We start from the raw sequence: 20,321 nt of genomic DNA on the forward strand, positions 1-20,321 counted from the left end.
TTTTCGGCTTTCCTTATATATATCTACTTTCCATTTCCTCAACCTCCTTCTTGATGCGAGAATCTACCCACCCATACAATTAACCATGTCCCGTATATACAAACTAAGCCGAGCACTTCAGCGCAGCCAAGTTGGCGCGCTCCGGCCGCGCTCTCTACTACCCGCTCGGTCATCCCGCTGCGGCTTCAGCACCAGCGCCACACGCCCATTGATGGAATTAACAGGCTTCACCGAAGAGCAACTAACAGTGCGCGACGCCGTATCCGCCATCTGCGCCAAATTCCCCAACACATACTGGCAGGATTGCGACCAAAATGAGCGCGACCCGAAAGAGTTCCACGCCGCCCTAGCCCGAGACGGATGGTTAGGAATCGCGCTGCCTGAGGAACTAGGAGGCGCAGGTCTAGGTACACCCAAATCTTCCTATTCTATCATTTTTCATTGCAATTGCAACTAATACCACGTCCAGGAATCTCCGAAGCAACAATGATGATGCAAACCATCACCCAATCCGGTGCTGGCATGGCCGGCGCGCAAGCCATCCACGCCAACGTGTACGCAACACAACCACTCGCCCGCTTCGGCACCCGCGAGCAACTGGAAGAAACCATCCCCAAGATCATCAATGGTACATGGCGCACCTGCTTTGGTGTCACAGAGCCCAACACGGGTCTGGAAACGCTCAAGCTGAAGACGCTAGCTACCAAAAAGTCCCGCGGGGATAGTGATATCTACTCCATCTCAGGCCAGAAGATCTGGATTACCTGCGCGCAAGTCGCTAGCAAAATGATCCTGTTAGCGCGCACGACCCCTCTGGAAGAAGTGAACAAGTCGACACAAGGCCTATCTATGTTCTGCATCGACCTCGACCGCACACAGCCCGGTCTGGACATGCGCAAGATCAAGAAGATGGGCGGACGTGCCGTCGACGCCAACGAAGTCTTCTTCGATGGGTACGAAGTGCCCGCGAACACACTCATCGGACAGGAAAACGAAGGGTTCCGGATCATTCTGCATGGTATGAACGCGGAGCGGTGTTTGCTGGCGGGTGAGGCATTGGGGCTGGGGTATGCGGCGCTGGAGCGAGCAGCTGATTATGCGAAGGAGAGGGTGGTGTTTGGACGGCCGATTGGGCAGAATCAGGGCATTGCGCATCCGTTGGCGGATGCGTATATGAGGCTGGAGGCGGCCAAGCTGGCGACGTATCATGCTGCGAGATTGTATGATGCGTCGAAGAAGGATGAGGGGATACCGCTGCATTCCGTCGGGGTGGCGTGTAACAGTGCCAAGTATTTGGCTGCTGAGGCGGCGTTTACGGCGTGTGAGAGGGCGGTGCTGAGCCATGGGGGCATGGGGTATGCGATGGAATATGATGTGGAGAGGTACTTGAGGGAGTGCCTGGTGCCCAGGATCGCGCCGGTCAGTCGCGAGATGATTTTGAATTATGTTAGTGAAAAGGTGTTGCAGTTGCCGAGGAGTTATTAGATGGCTGGTTACAATCATCAGGCAAGCGGTTATTATAGGAATTGGAAATCGTTCTCAGAAGAGAGAAAATGTAAACTGCAGACCTGGCAGACTACATGCTAGATGCATAAGCTGTTGACCATTGTATCTACTATCACACGCTAAGTAACATAGTAAGGGCGATCCAGACCATCAAAATCTATATTCCTTCTCTGTCTGAGCGTTGTATAACTCATATCCTTGACATGCTAGCGTCTTCTATCCAAAACCTTCATGTCTTTGTTTCCCGTACCGCTCTTTTCAGACCCATTGATATGTTCAACCAACGTCAATTTAAACAAATGCCGGTTATCAGGCAGAACAAGGAAGAAAGTCTCCACTTCATAAACAAATTGCTCATGGGAGACCAAGCTCTTACTCGCTGCAGCACGAAGCATCCTAATCTCTAGGGTTGTCTGTGGTGAAGATTCAAGGGTTCGACAATGATCTGCCACTGCAGAATCCCAAAAGTCTCCTTCTGCATTGAACTTCTTAATATTCGTGAATTCGTAAGACTCACCATACCAGTTCAAGCTAAATCAACAGTCGCGACCCCTGAGTCGAAGAACGCGTAAGTAAGTATATTACTCTGCAAAAGAGAACACGTTTTGGCACCTCGGAACTTACAGGTCTTTCTTGGTGGTCAGAGGCCACGACTCAAGGGTGCTAGTAGAGTCTATACTAGATTGTGCCTTCACAGCAGCCTGGATCTCTTTAGGACCAGGTGGGTAGATTATATCGGGACCAAGGAGATAATCAGAAAGAAAGAAGATCGTAATGTTAAGGATTTAAAGAGGAAGGGGTCTGTTGTACCCTCGCGTTGCGGCCAGATATGGGCATAGACAACGCCGTTCAGGTCTATATGCTACTTCTTGGTCAGCTAATCGCGACAAGTCATCTTTTGCCTCCATAAGATGCTCTGCCCAGCTCGGAGCTAAATGGATTCTATAAAACTCGATGTGGACTAGACGCCTAATAATGGCGTTTCGCATCGAGTAATTTGCGTAGTTTTGCCTGTTCTCCTCCGAAGCTGCTAAAGCCAGAACAGGTTAACTAGTACTTCCCAGGGCTTCCTGCATACACTTTAGGAGAGTAGCACGTAAGGTTGGGCTTACGAAATCCAGGTACGGGGTTGTGTTACAGTGCGACGCGGGGATTCGTATCCTCTTCAGTTGATTTGGATACTACTAAAGCATTATGTAGGACTGCTTACTATAGTAGTCTGAATGCCTTACACCCTCGGCCTCAGCGCGAAAGTGAATTGCATCGAATTAGGTGACAACCTCCAGCGTGCAAAGAGCTGCGCATTTTCCACCAGAGTCCGCCGCAGCATCTTCCCCCTCTCCTCTACACCAGGCCACATGCCCTGCCATTTGCGTACATACGGTTCCATGATTTCTAAGGCCTCCCTGGTCCACTTCCCTGCCCTCTCGTTGACAGTCCTCCCCTTCTGCACCATCCGCCTCTTCAGCTCACCCAGGAACCGCTCCCTCTCCTGCTTGTCCTTCACCGCAGCCTGCATGACCGCTAGTAGTATATGTGACCGGATTGACAAGTCCAACTCATCCATCTCGATTCCTTGGAGTCCTAATCCAACTGTCTCCTCCACCGCAACAGCGGCTAGGAAATCTACCTCCTCCTCACTCCCGACCTCTTCTTCCCACCCCCTCCACCACGCCTGCCCTTCAATTCCTCCATCCGGCCACCCACACCATATAAGCTGCTCCGGCTGGGTATCTCCCTCGATAATCTCTCCCCCCGCTATCCGTGTGAGGTACTCTGCTTCTAACCTGTGTATATCATACTTTCCCTGCGCGACCAATATCCCAAAGCTATGGGGCCTCCATGCTTGCCAAGGAGTCACCTCAGCCACGCGAGATGGAGATGGATCAGGAGTAAAATAGTCAAGCCAGTAGCGCGCATGTGATTCGGAATAGGGTGGTGCGCTGGGGTATGCCGTGTGCAGGCGTGTCATAGTTGCCTCCAGCGTGCTGAGGGCTACTGCAGTAAGAGTCTCAAATGGAAGAAAGGGCTGCCTACGACGTGTGCACCCGACAGTGTAGGCCCAACGGGGGATTTTTAGGATGTGTAGGGATGCCAGACTATGGCGCGGCTGGCATAGTGGGCAGGAGGAGTCAGGCAGGTCCTGGAGGTCGGGCAGGCGGTAGAAGCGTGCTGTGGTACGCTGGGTGAGGAAGGGGTAAGAGTAGTAGGAGCGCCAGGCGGAGGAGTGCAGGAGGGCGTGGTGGGCTATGTACAATGCCGGGAAATCAGAGAAGGAGGGGAAATCATCTTCCAGTTGGGAGGTATAGCGGTAGATGGCGGCTGCTAGCTGTGCGAGGTAGAATATATCCAGAGAACTGTTATTTATTGCTATTGAGGCAGTGCCTCTCGGGGGTGGTCATGGTATGAAATAGTAGACTTACCGATTAAAGCGTAAAACGCCCCCACCAAAGGACAAGCCATGCGAGTGCAGCTTCTCCACAACATCAAACACCCCATTCCCGGTCCACAGGCCCTCGTCCAGATAGATGAATGCGATCCGCAAGACATCCTCATGGCAGGTCACTGGTACGATTCCGCCTTCAACATTGGCCAAGAATTCTTCAGCGCTCGTTGTAACATCAATGGCACGTGCGTCAATGAGACAATTAGTGGTAATTGGGGAAGAGAATGTGATTTCCAGATCCTCAGTCAGAATGGAAAGTGCTCCGCGTGCTCAGACCCAACGTCCTTCAGCTTCAGGGGCGGGGAAGCCAAGCAAGGCACTTAGTAGTACTTGTCTATCAGTCTTTGAACATTAGACCACCGAATAGTCTATACGATCTGCCTTTGCATCACTAGGCCTTGTCTATTAAGAAAAGGTGCTCAACTGCTACAGTGGGTGGCGGGCATTGGGCGAAGGAGGTACTGCTACTGAACTATGCTGCTAGCATTTGGTGAGGTGCGAGAAGGTCTCGCATCCCAATGGACAGCAGGGGAACTCAGTTTGCCATCATCCATTCCGGATAGAACAACACCGCGACATCGGTCTTCGCGCAGAACCTGCAAGGCAAAGTATCGAGGAGCGGCTTCTTCGTAGCTGCAGTCCCTATGTCGAGGGAACTCCTCGATAGGGTCTGGAATGACGCGTTGGCTGAATGTCCCAGAACCAGCCGCGGGATGCACTGTGGGCGAGGGGACATAGCATACACGAAGGAGGTCTTCCTCTGCAGGTTTCAGAGGCATACGTTCCGGGAATCGAGATACCGAGTCCGTCCACCACCTCTCGACAATGTCTGTTATAGCAGATACTAAAGCATTGTTAAGTTCTTTCCACTGACGCTGATGCCCCGAGGAGACGAGAACTGGCCGAGAAATTAAGGTCGATCTTGAGTTAATATGCCATGGCCTGTAAGCTCTCCTGAATTGCCTCCTTGTCTTTGCCGTATGTCGCATTTCGAGAGTCGACAGAAGTCATGGGCTCCGGATTCCCAATTACCGGTCTCATACCACTCAGTGGGTGCCTGACTAAAGGAAACAGCTTAGTAACCATTGGACCTCTCATTAAGGCCCTACGAACTATACTACGAGGATCGATAGTAGAGGACTTAGAGATTCAAGGTACAGCTAGTCGTGGTACAATGTCATAATTCTCGGCATACTAGTTACCGGAATCAGGGTTGGATCACAGTAGCACAGAATACAGGCAGCAACAATTGCTACTAGCTAAACAAGGATTATACACCCGAATAAGCACATTACTGTTAGGTATCTAAATGATATACTGAAAATAACAAATGCGTATCTTTCCAATAATATGTACTCCGGAAGGATTATCGCGGACTTGCTGGTCGTAGTTTCGACGGCCTCAAGGTTCCCTCCCACCTATTGTTTCCGCATGCCGAAATGCAACGTCCTAAAGCTGACACAGCTTCCGACGACCAGCACGCATGTCGAATCAGGAGCATGGAAATAAATTTGAATGCATGCAGACCCTAGTAGGATACTGCCATGTATGCATGTTCCAGGGCATAGATTCAGAAGTGGAAACTCCAGGCCTCCGTTAAACTGAAGCAATTATATTTACAGCGCCCGCGAACTAGCTACGCATGCAATCTATGTCAACTGCTGGTTCCCGTCTGGACCGAATCTCCAGAGACTCTACCGTCCTGTCTCTCCGATCCAAGAAACTCCGCAGGTGGGTCGTTGGAGCTTTTCTGAGAATGTAACACTTGCTTATAAACCGGCTGTTCTTCCTCCTTCAAACCACACCCAGACGGGTCCCTTCGGATAAGAAAGTGTTGAACCCTTGCATCTACCGATTGCATCTGATGCTGAGTATTCTCCCTGCGCCCTTTCAGAAGGCGGGAGGACTCTTCGTTCAGCTCCCAAAGTCGGTCTTCGTAACCGCTGCTGAGTTTGCTAATCCAAGATGCCTGCAGCGCTCCGCCCATTAACGTCAGAAGAATGACGAATGTCGCAAAGGTCCGATGGTCCACCAAAGTTTGCTGCTTTCCCTGGTGGCGATTATTCCACCTTTCCCAGTCTTCCCAGGTCGCGTTCGCGTATATCGGACCGTAGTTACTGGAGCCTGTTCTAGCCCAGGATGGGATCGGCGTCTCATAAGGATGGAGATTCCACCCCGCACCACTGAAGTCGTAGGCGGCTCGTCTACTTGGATCCGATAAGATTTCATGGGCAGCCACTAGAATGTGGTATCGCTGAAGCCTCACTTCGGGCGTGAGGTCTCTGCATAGTGGATGTCCGCTACATGGGCGATCTGGGTGGTAGATTTTGACCATTTCATAATATCGGGCCTTGGAATAGGGTGCGGTCCGATCCTGTTTAAACAGCTCGTAGGGTGTGAATGTGGGAGACGACGGCCATGAAAGATCCGTCTCAGGGTTGTGAGAAGCGGTGGCATAGCGCCTGGCGGAATAGCGAGACTGTGAGGGGAAAGCACGATACCGAGGTGGCGAGGACAGACATGGGGAGTTCAGTAACTGCAGTCCACCCCCACAGCAAAGGATGTTGGGTTTCTTGAACATGGCCGCATGGTTTCACATGGAGAGATATGTGAGACCTCTCCGGAATGTCTTAGACCGATGGCAAAGTAAAAAGTGCCGGGGTTTGAACGGGATTGTTCTAGTCGTCGATACAAATGATCCCGCTAATTCCGAAGTTCGGATCTCCACATGAGGTCATCACGTGCGGATCTCCAGAGCTCCAAAGCTTCCCGCATGAAAACTACTTTTCATCCCCGTCGACGCTGGGTATATTTGTTGTATAGAAAATGCCAGATTCACGCGACGATTACAGCCGGAGACGGCACCGATCCCCCTCCGGCTCTCCGGCTCCAGACCGCGATCAACGCCAGCGACGCCGTGACGAGGACCGTGGCAGCGATTCCGGGCATCGCGAATCTCATCGAAGCTCCCGAAGAGATAGCTCGCGACGACGGTCATCCCGCAGCCCGGCCGACCGACGAAGCCACAGAAGAGATTACGACAGTCGCCGTAGTGAGCGCAGGGATAAGGAGGATGTCTCAGAGGATGACCGGAGAAGACGCCGACATACTTCCGATCGAGAGTCTTCATACCGTCGTCACCGTGACCGAGATTCGTACGACAGAAAGGAGAAGTCTTCTCGCAGACGACGTGATTACTCGCGATCCCGCTCGCCTACAAGGCGCTCGCCGGGCCCGGACTCGCGCGCGCCAGTACGATCAAAAGCGCCCCTACCTCCGCAGCAGGATGCATATACCTCGTCTGAAGTAGCACGGACTGGAGAGTCGGAAGGCCCTCCTCCGGAGAAGGAGAAGCCCAATTTCGCCCAAACTGGGCGATTGGCTGCAGAGAGCAAGACTGTGAATGTTAATGGTAGCTCTGTCGTTCTCAAATACCACGAGCCCCCGGAAGCGCGCAAACCCCCAGCAAAGGAACCGTGGCGATTCTATGTGTTCAAAGGGCAGGACCTTCTTGAAATGGTGGAATTGGGTATACGCAGTTGTTGGCTGATTGGGAAAGAGCAATTGGTTGTGGATTTTCCTCTAGAGCATCCGAGTTGCTCTAAGCAGCATGCCGCGCTGCAGTTTCGCTTTGTCGAGAAGAGGAATGAATTTGGAGATCGAATCGGACGTGTCAAGCCTTATCTGATTGACCTGGAAAGCGCCAATGGCACTACGGTGAACGGAGACGCGATTCCCGCTGGTCGGTACGTGGAGCTGCGGGATAAGGATGTGGTCCAGTTTGGCCTCAGCTCCCGCGAATACGTCCTTATGCTACCTCCGCCTGAATAGGCTTGATATCTTACTGACATTACTCCGCATTGATCTTTCAATGCGATGGGTACCTTGGAGAATCATCCAATCTTCGACATTGGCTTCAAGTCCCGTTTTCGGAAACATACCTCGTGGATATAAACCCCGTTCAGTACTTCGTTCGGCATACTTGTCAAAGCCCCTGACAGTTCGTGCCATCCAATTTCCCATGTTTTCCAAAACGTATGATGAAACTCCGAGCTGTTCGCGAAAGCAGGCTTGCTCACCTTAACGAGTGATTCGTGTGGAGTTGCTTGAGATAACACGTTCGGCACATGTGTTGCCGTGGATACTCTTATTTCATCCTCCAATGCATTCGCTCCATCCACCAACACAAAACCTCTTCTTATGCTCAGCTGAATGATGAACCAACGGTCATTATTCGGGGAGCAGGCCAACTGCTACGCAGGCGTCAAATATACTCCCGGCGCGCTTGCTCATCGAAGGCTGGCATTGCGATAGGCTTAAATGAATACCTGTGTAACGATGCCTTTTAGTCTGAAGTTCTCATGTGTAAATATTTACTGAGGCAGCATCGAATAACCTTGGGGAAGGGACATGCTCAGGAGCCAGAGACGTAGACAGCCGAGTCAAACAAAGAGAGGATTTGGAGGATTTGCAAATGCCTCCTGACAAGTAAGGATATTCCGCCCTTACTAGGAGTTACTACTGGCTAGTATCAGTATAAATCAGGTCATATTACGCATGAACTCATTGATATCTAGTATTGAGCTAGTAATACTAGTAGATATTAGTCGTTGTAGTGGTAGAGGTTAAGACCATTGGCCACTGGAGTACAAGTAGTAGTGGCCAATTAATATAACCATCGTGACACTGCTTTTCATCTTCAACTCAACTGGTATACCATGTGACGTCACTCAAGCAACAAATATTCCTTATTGGATTCATAATGGACTCTTAATAGCAGCGATTAAAATTCAGGGGCAACCAATCCCTATACAAATGTCGCTGGACCATGTATTCAGTCACCCCTGCTCTTCTCCGCATACTTCCCTACCGGCCGGGCTAGACCACACCCGGTTAGGCTGACAGGCAGCAGGCGGTCACAGTTCTGCCGGATGATCATCGTGCCTCATTATCAATCTGATCACCCACACTCCGCTTGCTTGTCATCCCCAAGTCTGGCTGGTCTGTTGATTCTCACTGATTTCTCGGCTCAATTAGAAGCCAGTTTGTGATTCAAATAATCTCATAATGGCTGTCAACGGATCTGTTGAGACCCAGTGGCTTGCCCAACTGGCAGCCATGCGCCAGGCTATTGCGGACTTGAAGCTCCCTCAAGACCCCGCCAAAGATACAAGCTACGGAAGCGACCTGGATTTGGATTTCGACGAAGACTACTCATCGCCCGGAACTGCCGATGACGATATCTGGGACATTATCAGCTCCGACGAAGAGGCCAGCGACGATTTCGATGACTATGACGAGCTCCCCTCTCCTCCGACATCATCCGCCTACGACCAGCTCTGGCTCGAGCAGAAGTGCATGAGCCTTGCTGCTAACAAGCCGGGTATGGATGCCGGAGAACTAGCACAGCAAATCACTGCTGCCCTAGCGACGGACAGCGGAGACGACGAGTTGCAGATGTCCCTGGCCGAAATCGTGGGATTCGATGACCTCGACTTCGTGATTGACTTGATTGCTCACAGGGCGGATATTGTCGCGAGCTCGCATACCGGTCCAGAGGCCCAGACAGATGGGTTGATGGCTGGAAAACTCATGACGAGAGCGGAAAGAGAGCAAGCTTTGCGACAGGCGGATTACGAACACAAGCATGCGTCGTTGATGCCGGCTCAAACTAGATCGGAACCGCATTACCCCCATGTATTCAAATTGCACGAGTCCAGAAATGTCCTTGCATTGGGAGGAAAGAGATATGGACTGCCAATGGGCAGTAAGCAAATCGATGAGAAGAAGTATACCGAGGTCGAGGTTCCCGCGTCCAAGGTCGGTACCCTGAGACCCGGGCATAAACTCGTGGAGATCGCCTCGTTGGATGGATTGTGTCAAGGGACCTTCAAGGGATACAAGACCCTCAATCGGATGCAGAGTCTACTATATGAAGTAGCATACAAAACAAATGAGAACATGCTGATCTGTGCCCCGACTGGTGCTGGTAAGACGGATGCTGCTATGCTCACAATCCTAAACGCCATTGGAAAGAACACTGTCCCAAATCCCATAGAAGAACCACAAGCCACCGAGTTTGCGGTGCAGGTCGAAGATTTCAAGATTATCTACGTTGCTCCGATGAAGGCACTGGCCGCTGAAGTTACCGAGAAGCTCGGGAAACGTCTCGCTTGGTTAGGGATCAAGGTTCGAGAGCTTACTGGTGATATGCAACTCACAAAGCGAGAGATCGTGGAGACTCAAATCATCGTTACTACCCCTGAAAAATGGGATGTGGTGACCCGAAAGAGCACGGGAGATACAGAGCTCGTGCAAAAGGTGCGCCTGTTGATCATCGATGAGGTCCATATGCTTCATGACGAGCGTGGTGCCGTTATTGAATCATTGGTGGCTCGTACCCAGCGTCAAGTTGAAAGCACGCAATCACTTATCCGTATTGTCGGTCTCTCCGCAACTCTCCCGAATTATGTCGATGTCGCCGATTTCCTCAAGGTCAACAAGATGGCCGGTCTGTTTTTCTTCGACCAGTCCTTCCGTCCTGTCCCTCTGGAACAACATTTCATTGGCGTTAAGGGCAAACCTGGCACCAAGCAGTCTCGCGAGAACCTTGATGTTGTGGCTTTTGAGAAGGTCCGTGATATGCTCGAACGAGGGCATCAAGTCATGGTTTTTGTCCACTCGCGTAAGGATACTGTCATGACTGCCCGAATGCTGAAGCAGATGGCCAGTGAGGATGGGTGTGAGAATCTGTTCAGCTGTCAGGAGCACGAAGGTTATTCGAATGGTCTTGGTGATGTGAAACGCAGTCGCGCTCGCGAACTGCGTGAGCTATTTGCCAGTGGGCTTGGGACACACCATGCCGGTATGAGCCGGAGTGATCGTAACCTCATGGAGCGCCTGTTCTCCGAAGGACTCATAAAAGTACTCTGCTGTACTGCCACACTTGCGTGGGGTGTCAACCTTCCTGCTGCCGCGGTTGTCATCAAAGGTACTCAGTTGTACAATCCGCAAGAAGGTAAATTTGTCGATCTAGGTATATTGGATGTGCTGCAGATCTTTGGTCGTGCTGGTCGTCCCCAATTCCAAGACACTGGTATTGGTTTCATCTGTACGACCCACGATAAGCTCCACCACTATATATCTGCCGTAACATCACAGCAACCGATTGAATCTCGGTTCTCCAGCCGGCTGGTGGATAACCTGAATGCCGAGATTTCTCTAGGAACGGTCACCTCTGTCCCAGAAGCCGTGCAATGGCTGGGCTATTCTTATCTTTTTGTTCGTATGAAACGAGAGCCTCGCAATTATGGAATTGACTTCGCAGAAATGCGTGACGATCCTATGCTGGTGCAAAGACGTCGTCAGCTAGTCATTCAAGCTGCTATAGTGTTGCAAAAGAGTCAAATGATCATATACAACGAAAAGACCGAAGAGTTGCGCGCGAAAGATGTTGGCCGCATCGCAAGCCAGTACTATGTCCTGCAGACCAGCGTTGAAATTTTCAACAATCTCATGCGTCCTCGAGCCAGTGAGGCGGATGTGCTCAGAATGATCAGTATGAGTGGTGAATTCGATAACATTCAAGCACGGGAAAGTGAGTCCAAAGAGTTGAATAGACTGCGTGACGAGGCCATCCAGACCGAGGTAGAAGGAGGTAATGACTCGCCACATGCCAAAACCAACATTCTGTTGCAGTCATATATCTCTCGTGCTAGGGTCGAAGACTTTGCTCTGGTGTCTGATACAGGGTACGTGGCGCAGAATGCAGCCAGAATTTGTCGTTCCTTGTTCATGATTGCATTGAACCGCCGTTGGGGTTACCAATGTCAAGTTCTGCTGTCACTCTGCAAGGCTATCGAGAAGCAGATGTGGCCCTTTGATCACCCATTTCATCAGTTCGATATTCCTCAGCCGATCCTTAGAAACTTGGATGACAAGCTTCCAACATCCTCCATCGAATCTATGAGAGACATGGAAACAGCCGAGATTGGCCAGCTGGTTCACAACCAAAAAATGGGGAAGACGTTGGCAAAGCTGCTCGACAACTTCCCTACCCTTGGAGTGGAGGCTGAAATTGCACCATTGAACCGTGATGTTCTACGAATCCGACTGAGTCTGTACCCAGAGTTTATTTGGAATGATAGGCACCATGGTGCTTCCGAATCATACTGGATCTGGGTGGAAAACTCAGAGACGTCTGAGATATACCACCACGAATACTTCATTCTCAGCAGGAAGAAGCTCAACGATGAACACGAGTTGAATTTTACCATCCCGCTGTCCGATCCTCTGCCTAGTCAAATCTACGTTCGTGCGATATCTGACCGCTGGTTGGGCGCAGAAACGGTGCACCCTGTGTCTTTCCAGCACCTGATTCGACCAGACACGGAAAGCGTATACACTGACCTTCTCAATCTCCAACCGCTTCCCATATCTGCGCTAAAAAACCCGATACTGGAGGAGCTCTATGGGCAGCGCTTCCAATTCTTCAACCCCATGCAGACGCAGATCTTCCACATGCTGTACCACACCCCGGCTAATGTTTTGCTGGGCTCCCCGACAGGTAGTGGAAAGACTGTAGCCGCAGAGCTGGCTATGTGGTGGGCCTTCCGAGAAAAGCCTGGCTCGAAGGTTGTTTACATTGCGCCAATGAAGGCGCTCGTTCGTGAACGTGTTCAGGACTGGAAAAAGCGTCTTACAGCACCAATGGGCCTGAAATTGGTTGAGTTGACAGGTGATAACACTCCTGATACGCGGACCATTCGGGACGCCGATATCATCATCACAACCCCGGAAAAGTGGGACGGTATCTCCCGTAGTTGGCAGACTAGAGATTACGTGCGGAAGGTGAGCTTGGTGATTATTGACGAGATTCACCTGCTGGGTGGTGATAGAGGACCAATTCTTGAAATCATCGTGTCTCGAATGAACTACATTGCTTCGCAATCCAAGGGCTCTGTTCGTCTGATGGGCATGTCCACTGCATGCGCGAACGCGACCGACTTGGCGAATTGGCTCGGCGTGAAAGAAGGACTGTATAACTTCAGACACTCCGTGCGTCCTGTGCCGCTTGAGATCTACATTGACGGATTCCCGGAGCAGCGTGGGTTCTGCCCGTTGATGCAGTCCATGAATCGACCCACCTTCCTGGCAATTAAGAACCACTCTCCCGAAAAGCCAGTGATTGTGTTTGTCGCTTCCCGTCGACAGACTCGATTGACTGCCAAGGATCTGATCAACTATTGTGGCATGGAGGATAACCCTCGCAGATTCGTCCGCATGTCCGAGGAAGACCTTCAGTTGAATCTTGCAAGAGTCAAAGATGAGGCATTGCGCGAAGCACTCAGCTTCGGTATTGGTCTGCACCATGCTGGTCTAGTCGAGTCAGACCGACAGCTAGCCGAGGAGCTGTTCGGCAACAACAAGATCCAAATTCTTGTGGCTACCAGTACCCTTGCCTGGGGAGTTAACCTTCCAGCACATCTGGTCGTGGTGAAGGGAACACAGTTCTTCGACGCCAAGATCGAAGGATACAGGGACATGGATCTCACTGATGTCCTGCAGATGCTTGGTCGAGCGGGACGTCCTCAGTTCGACACGTCAGGTATTGCGCGCATTTTCACTCAGGATGCAAAGAAGGCGTTCTACAAGCACTTCCTGCACACCGGCTTCCCCGTCGAGTCGACACTGCACAAAGTGCTGGATAACCACTTGGGCGCCGAAGTTTCCGCGGGAACAATCACAACGAAGCAGGACGCTCTTGACTACTTGACCTGGACATTCTTCTTCCGCCGGCTGCACAAGAATCCTTCCTACTATGGCCTTGAGATCTCCGCTGAGGAGCACAACACCATGGCAGCCCAGGCGATAGCACAGGACTTCATGATTGAGTTGGTTGATAAGTCGCTTGGGGAGCTGGCCGAGTCTTCCTGTGTCGTACTCGACTCAGCAACTGGTGACGTTGATCCAACCCCGTTCGGCAAGATCATGAGTTACTACTACCTGTCTCACAAAACGATCCGATACCTCATGTCGCACGCTAAACCCAACCCCACCTTCCATGATGTCCTCAGCTGGATGTGTTCAGCAACTGAATTCGACGAGCTGCCCGTGCGTCACAACGAAGACCTGATCAACGCCGAACTGGCACGCAACCTCCCCCTCTCAGTCGAATCGATGGGTGACCTTCCCCTCTGGGATCCGCACGTCAAAGCCTTCCTGCTGCTCCAGGCATACATGTCACGCATCGACCTCCCCATCTCCGATTACGTAGGTGATCAAACCTCCGTCCTCGACCAAGGCATCCGTATCATCCAAGCCTCGATCGACGTCATGGCTGAACTAGGCTATCTACACGCCTGCCACATGTTCATGTCTCTCCTGCAATGCATCAAATCAGCAAGATGGCCCGAAGACGCGCCCCTCTCTATCCTCCCCGGCATCGACCCGGTAGAGAAGAAATCGGCGCTCCCTACTTCACTCACCGCACTTGTATCTCTCCCCTTCAAAGCCACCGAAGCTCTCACCAAGAAGCTCAGTCTCCCCGCGCAGTTCGCAAAAGCTGCGTCCAACCTACCCAATATATCCCTGTCCATTCCCACCATCTCTCCAAACGGTCTCACCGTGACCTTGACACGCAAGAACGCCCCGAGGGACAGAGATTACAGGATCTACGCTCCTCGATTCCCCAAACCTCAGACGGAAGGATTCTTCATGCTCGTCTACAGCGGCGCATCCTCCGATGGCAAGAATGGAGAGCTCCTGGCTCTGAAACGTGTTTCCTGGCCGTCATCGTCAAACCAACGTAACGGATCTGGGCCCAGCAGGAAGCCAAACGATAACAGGAATGGACCGCTTGTCGTTCGTTCCTCTGTTAAGTTCCCCGAGAACGTGCGGGGACTGAGCATGCGGGTTACGATCAAGGTGATTAGTGATTCGTATCCGGGTATGGAGTGGACGCTGTCTGATGTGGAGGTAGATGCGGGGGTGCCCGAGAAGCAGACTTTGCCTGAGTCTTCGACTTTTCCTGAGAAAAGCTGATTCTGGTTCAAATCGAAGCAGAACTAGAAAATAAATAGATAAATGTTAGTACATAGAGCTCAATAGATGCCTTGGATATATTTAAAATCAAGTAAATTTACAAACAGATGAGAGGTATATATATAATTTGTAAAAGAGTTGGTAGTAGATAGTGTCCAAAAACACCAATTGCAATTGCAAGAGCGTATTTCATGTGTTGACGTTGTGCATCGCCAGAAAAAAAGTGAAGAAAACATGAGAACTAGCGTTAAGCTGACCCAAATGATGAAATGAAACGCAAGAAGAATCCAAAAACCAAATACCACCAACTCTGGTGCACCTAGCTGGATGAGGACATCAAAATGGTGAACGCTACCTGCGCTGTAGAAATAGGAACGAAAAGATACGGAACGTGATATAAGACCTGGAAGAAGAGAACAACAAGCACGTGATCATGACCATAAGCAACTTCCCAAGACTGATCGCTTAGATGGTGTCAACGAGTACCTCCTGTGATCGTCCAGGGAGATGGCTGCGATCAGCTTCCATAACCTGGGGCGCTTTCCCCTTCTTGTCGCCGACACGCTCATTGGGATCCAAACGGTCTGGCCGTGGCCTGATAGGTACAAGGACCTGCCTTCTTCCTTTCGAGACGGAGACGGATCGTGCGATTGAGATTTCGACGGTAGGAACGGGGTTTTCTGGGTCGGATGGGTTGCTGTCCTCTTGGGCGACCCCGGAGGGCTTAGGTCTTGGTGAGGTTGGGGAGGTTCGTCCGCTTGCTGGGGATGGGACCTCGTTTCTTTGTCGGGGCGCATGGACAGGCGTGTCTGACGATTCAGACAGAGTTGATGATGCATAGCTAGCCGTTCGGGGCGAATCCATCTGCGTATCGATCCTTAGCGGTGGAGGTGATTCGCGCACGGGTTCCTTTGCTGTAGGCTTCTTGTTGATGATCTCCCATTCTGGTTCCCGTGCGTCAAAGTAGGAGCGGACAGGACCTAATTTCTGCAAGAGGAGCCGTTCGTCCTCGGAACCAATGGTTGTGGAGGAAAGGAATGAAGACACTGAGTTCTGTTGCTTATGAGACGGCTGGGTGCTGTGGACCATGAGGACCACACTATTCTTTTCCGACAGATTTTCTTGATTCGATTCTCCCAAGGATGTTTGGCTCTTATGGATTGGGCTGGGACCACGAGGAATATTCTGGCTTCCCAAGACCTTCGAGGCCTTGCTGGTTCTGGTCGCCGGGAACAGGCTGAAGCTGGGACTGGGGGATTTCGACCGTGTCGGGGTTGGCGAGTGATGGGTGTCCTGGCGATTGTGTCAGTTTAGGAGATTTTTGCTAGTCGAATGGAAATTTAGACACGCTACCTGTTCAGTTGGAGGGTTGCTGTCTTCCAAATTCTTGCTGCGTCTACTCATGGAAGATGGCCTGTTCTTCTTGAGAACTCCTCCAAACATGACGCTGTATCGCTCCAGCTGAATGTCAGGAATGTCAACCTGGAGCAAGGGTCCAGATCCAAGAGACCGTTCCTTCTCTTGGGGCGATCCACTGGTCGCATCCGCGTGAGACTGTTGTGGCTCCTGTGTGGAAGTCTGGATTTCCGGTACTAAAGATGGCCATGCGTCTGTGCCTGAGGTCGGACTGGCAGGATTCTCGTGGCCTGAAGGCTGGGCCTTTGGCTGCTGGTCGAATGAATAGGTGGAGCCTTGCATTGGCCATTCGTTATCGAGTCGGACCTGATAAAACGGCTGATTTGGAGGGGCTGTCATGGCGGCCTTGGCCTTGAAGAGACCACCAATCTTCTTCCATTTGCTTGGCTTGCGCTGCAAAGAGGGTCGCGTTTGGGGTTCTGCCGGTTTGACAGGAACCGTCTCCTGCATCTGTGACGTGGGAACTTGCGGGTCGATCATACGGGGACTACCCAACGCGACGCCGATAAGACTTCCATTCATGTCATTATCAGTGCTGACGGGTGACGATACAGGGGAAGAGAGAAGCGGGGGAGCCTCGGTGTTGATAGGGCTCATGGCTTGCATCTTCTTCTGCTGGTGCCCCTCAGATACCCCTGGGCGATGAAAGCTCCGATTCACATGAGGCGCCGGGCGGCCTTTATTTGCACCATCCTCGATACATTTCTGATCTTTCCGTGGCAGCATATCAGGGTGCTTTGATGTAGGGGAAGAGCCAGCCTCCGCCTGCCGAATTGTACGCGACCTCCCTAGAAATGTTCCTCTAGCCATTTTTGACGACTGCCTGTATATCAAATACTGAAGTGAAAGTGGAGGGTAAAGTTCCAGAGTATTGCTGAGAGAAAAATAATGGTGAAAAGAAAGTAAAGAACGTTAGAGGGAACCGAGCCCTGTTTCTATCAAAAACCCAAGACAAAGGAATGGACGGCCTTCCAGAAGACCCAAAATTGAAATACAAGCAGTTCAGACAAGGAAAGAGTCAGTTCATGATGGGGAGAAAAGGAGAATCGGCGATAGAGGGTCAGCGCAGCATAGTTAAGACGTTGCGGCAGTTATTGTGGAGCACTAGGCAGAGCGCTATATCTAAGTGAGACGTGTGGCAGGGGCGAACTAGCGCGAGGGCTTAGATTAACACATTGTGCAAGATCTGACGAAGCGCGACGGCAGAAAAGCCAACAGAAATTTCCAGAGAAATTGCTCAGGAGAGACCACAAGGCATCCCCGCATGGCTGGCACTGGACACGGACAGTCGTCCAGTCACAGGTATTTGACAGCTCTGTGATTATGACATAGGTGAATGCTACCGAGAACCACACCAGGCGCTTATTCTAGTAGCTGCAAATCAGCGTTGGATGTTGCGGGCGCATTTGATTACGAGCGCGGGCGAGGGGCCAAAGAGAGAGGCACCGGCCGACGGATTCACCTTCAGCTGGAAACATGAGCGTTGGCGCAGCTGGATTCATTGGTTCCAGCTGTTCTGAAACCCCTATGCGCTCGACCAATGAGGTTGTGAATATCCTAATCGCCTGGCGATCACACAAGGCCTGAGACTCATTCTCAGGGCCTTGGTGTTACGGATCCTCTAACCGATGCCGCAGATGAGAAAACCCTTTCGCAAAATGCTCGTGCGACCGTGCCTGCATCCTGTCGGCAGCCGAAAGTCGTCGCATTTTCCGAGTCTCTTGGGCAGTGGATTGCGACAGCCCGTTAAGGCACGAGGCCCGCTAGATAAGAATTAGTAGTCCACTGGGGAAATTAGAGTAGGAGGCCGCCCAGGGAACTGGCCCGCGGCCCTCACCTTAAGTCACGGACCAGCCATCTCCTGAATGGCGTTTCCAGCTCCTTTGTTAATTCGTAGATCATGGGATGATGGCTTTACAATTTTGTGGTATCAAGATTATCATCAAAATCAAATGACGGACGGGATTTCCCGCAAACTATCCACTGTCATCGACAAGGGAATGGTTGTCGAGGATGAATAGACCATTAGACTGAGGAGAAAAAAGACCGACTGACGGATGGCTGCAGATGATCCCCAGCACCTGACTCGGTGACAGGCACGTGCCCAGTCAACCCACCAGGCATCATCATCTCAGCTCGGATTCCGCAAGTGACAGACGCTCTCAATGAAGTTGTCCATGGCAGAGGCTTAAGGGATGGATGGGCATAGAAGAGGCGGTAAGGAGGAACCGGTGAAAAAAGGCCCGCAAAGTGGACATGCTTGGGTGTCTAACAGGGTCTAGTTTTTGCACCGGTAGGGGACTAATCCTATACTGAGGCGGGTGAACTACGGAGTCGGCCTGCCGTTGGGCTCTCCACCGCCTGGATACTCTCTCTAGTCTCTACACATACCGTAGCTTTGGTGGATGATACCAAGGATGAGCTAGACAGTAATGGTGTTGGTTGGATGAGGCTATTCAAAGTCAAGCTCTTTGTTGCTACGGGAATGACGTAGGAAGACGTACCGTAAAACTCACCCCCAAAAGGGTAGATGACAGCTGGTCATAGGGAACGCAAGGGAAAGAAAAGGAAAAGGGCCTACTGAAATGGTGTTTGATCTCGGTAAGTACCACTTGGTGCTGAAATTATTCTTTGAAATAGGAGCGATTAGGGAGCATATGATGAATAGACGTAGATGATATTCATCTATCTTACGGTGACCGACAAGCAGAGAAAGTTGAAAAGTCGGGAATTGGCGGGGCAGAAATCAGTAGGAGATGCTCAGCTGGGAAAAGCAAATGGAAACCAATGCCACCCCCACCAGAGCAAACTAACCAACTAAAGTAGCAGCACCTCCCAAGCCCGCCTTAGTAAACTCACCTCATCGTCGGCCTCCTTCTCCCCCTCCTTTCCCACCAACTTTCTTCGAGACTCACCTCTACTATCTACTACCACCTTCCTCCCCCCAGCGCATTCTTTTCCTCTTTCTCCTGGTCGATTCCTAGTCCTCGCCCGGAGTCTTTTACCCCCCAGTTCCACTCTTCTTACGGATTGCTCTGCTTATCCGTATCTCTTCCCCTTTCCCGACCGTCCCGTCATTTGTTTATCCGACCGTCACCATGGGTCAGCACTCCGCTATTTGGCAAGGTACGACAAGAACACATGCTCCTTCAACATTCCATTCTCTTCTATCTAGCATTTTCTTTTGGGTATTCCTAGGCTGACTCTTGCTCTTCTTCCTGCCTAGGATATGTCGATTCCAGGTACCGTATAACCTAACCATATTTACCCCGCTTCAGCAACTGCCGCCCCTCCAAGTTGGTATCGGAATTCTGACGCGAAGCCATTCAGCTTGATGGGATCTGGCCAATTTGACAAGGCCGGTATCCTGAGCCACGACATCTCCGGCGTTGAGGCCTCCTCTCCCGGCTTCACGGTATGACACGCTCTCCAGCAACCGCCGGTCTGATCGGCGTGACCTTACGGCCAAGCAAGCGCCGACCAGCACGAATCCAGCGTTAACGACCACCATAGATCTCCCCCCAAGAACTTCAGGGCCTTGCCGCTGCCTTCAAGGACCCCAACGCTGCCTGGGGTAACGGTATCACCGTTGGCGGAGAGAAGTTCGTCACCATCAAGGCTGACGACCGCAGTCTGTACGGCAAGAAGGTACTATCGCACCCACCCATCCCCTATTACCTATCAAAATATTTAACATGTGCTGATATTTGGGAACAAACAGGGTAAGGAGGGTATCGTTGTCGTCAAGGCCGTCTCCTGCGTCATGGTCGCCCACCACGCGGAGAACGTCCAGACCCCGAATGCCGCTACCGTGGTCGAGAACCTCGTTGACTACATCAACAACCCCCGGTGAATGGGTCTAAAAGCAGAATGAAATTGTATTTTGTCTCGCCATGAGGAAGGGACACTC

General features: G+C 51.4%; 7 protein-coding genes across 7 annotated transcripts; 4 read left to right on the top strand and 3 right to left on the bottom strand.

Moving 5' to 3' along the window:
* Positions 1–85: 85 nt before the first annotated feature.
* On the top strand, positions 86–1,485 carry BDQ94DRAFT_166314 (acyl-CoA dehydrogenase family protein; the record flags this gene model as incomplete). The annotated part of the gene is made up of 2 exons (XM_026770512.1): positions 86–407; positions 470–1,485. The coding sequence occupies 2 exons, from the start codon at positions 86–88 to the stop codon at positions 1,483–1,485; spliced, it is 1,338 nt and encodes a 445-aa protein (XP_026631121.1).
* A 1,249-nt stretch (positions 1,486–2,734) lies between these two features.
* Positions 2,735–4,731, bottom strand: BDQ94DRAFT_166315 (uncharacterized protein; the record flags this gene model as incomplete). Its single annotated transcript, XM_026770513.1, has 3 exons — positions 2,735–3,863; positions 3,930–4,115; positions 4,421–4,731. The coding sequence occupies 3 exons, from the start codon at positions 4,729–4,731 to the stop codon at positions 2,735–2,737; spliced, it is 1,626 nt and encodes a 541-aa protein (XP_026631122.1).
* Positions 4,732–5,229: 498 nt separating this feature from the next.
* BDQ94DRAFT_135655 (uncharacterized protein) lies at positions 5,230–6,624 on the bottom strand. Its single transcript, XM_026764721.1, has one exon. The coding sequence runs from the start codon at positions 6,531–6,533 to the stop codon at positions 5,607–5,609; it is 927 nt and encodes a 308-aa protein (XP_026631123.1). The 5' UTR covers positions 6,534–6,624; the 3' UTR covers positions 5,230–5,606.
* Positions 6,625–6,754: 130 nt separating this feature from the next.
* Positions 6,755–8,497, top strand: BDQ94DRAFT_135656 (putative FHA domain protein SNIP1). Its single transcript, XM_026764722.1, has one exon. It carries the CDS (start codon positions 6,779–6,781, stop codon positions 7,781–7,783), a length of 1,005 nt encoding a protein of 334 aa, XP_026631124.1. The 5' UTR covers positions 6,755–6,778; the 3' UTR covers positions 7,784–8,497.
* A 522-nt stretch (positions 8,498–9,019) lies between these two features.
* Positions 9,020–14,995, top strand: BDQ94DRAFT_166318 (RNA helicase SLH1; the record flags this gene model as incomplete). Its single annotated transcript, XM_026770514.1, has 1 exon — positions 9,020–14,995. One exon carries the CDS (start codon positions 9,020–9,022, stop codon positions 14,993–14,995), a length of 5,976 nt encoding a protein of 1,991 aa, XP_026631125.1.
* Positions 14,996–15,345: 350 nt separating this feature from the next.
* BDQ94DRAFT_73247 (uncharacterized protein) lies at positions 15,346–17,630 on the bottom strand. The gene is made up of 2 exons (XM_026776419.1): positions 16,349–17,630; positions 15,346–16,288 (listed from the first exon to the last, which is right to left on the bottom strand). The coding sequence occupies exons 1-2, from the start codon at positions 17,219–17,221 to the stop codon at positions 15,461–15,463; spliced, it is 1,701 nt and encodes a 566-aa protein (XP_026631126.1). The 5' UTR covers positions 17,222–17,630; the 3' UTR covers positions 15,346–15,460.
* Positions 17,631–19,745: 2,115 nt separating this feature from the next.
* On the top strand, positions 19,746–20,264 carry pfy1 (profilin; the record flags this gene model as incomplete). The annotated part of the gene is made up of 3 exons (XM_026768666.1): positions 19,746–19,826; positions 19,925–20,059; positions 20,133–20,264. The coding sequence occupies 3 exons, from the start codon at positions 19,746–19,748 to the stop codon at positions 20,262–20,264; spliced, it is 348 nt and encodes a 115-aa protein (XP_026631127.1).
* Between the last annotated feature and the right edge of the window lie 57 nt (positions 20,265–20,321).

Source organism: Aspergillus welwitschiae (assembly GCF_003344945.1).
Source record: "Aspergillus welwitschiae strain CBS 139.54b unplaced genomic scaffold BDQ94scaffold_3, whole genome shotgun sequence".
Classification (NCBI taxonomy): domain Eukaryota; kingdom Fungi; phylum Ascomycota; class Eurotiomycetes; order Eurotiales; family Aspergillaceae; genus Aspergillus; species Aspergillus welwitschiae.

Excerpts from the sequence above, each read along its gene's own strand:
- BDQ94DRAFT_135655 (XM_026764721.1), bottom strand. The coding sequence starts at position 6,533 with ATGTTCAAGAAACCCAACATCCTTTGCTGTGGGGGTGGACTGCAGTTA.
- BDQ94DRAFT_135656 (XM_026764722.1), top strand. The coding sequence starts at position 6,779 with ATGCCAGATTCACGCGACGATTACAGCCGGAGACGGCACCGATCCCCC.
- BDQ94DRAFT_73247 (XM_026776419.1), bottom strand. The coding sequence starts at position 17,221 with ATGGCTAGAGGAACATTTCTAGGGAGGTCGCGTACAATTCGGCAGGCG. Across the intron at positions 16,289-16,348 it reads GCAACCCTCCAACTGAACAG|GACACCCATCACTCGCCAAC; the intron begins GTAGCGTGTCTA and ends CACAATCGCCAG.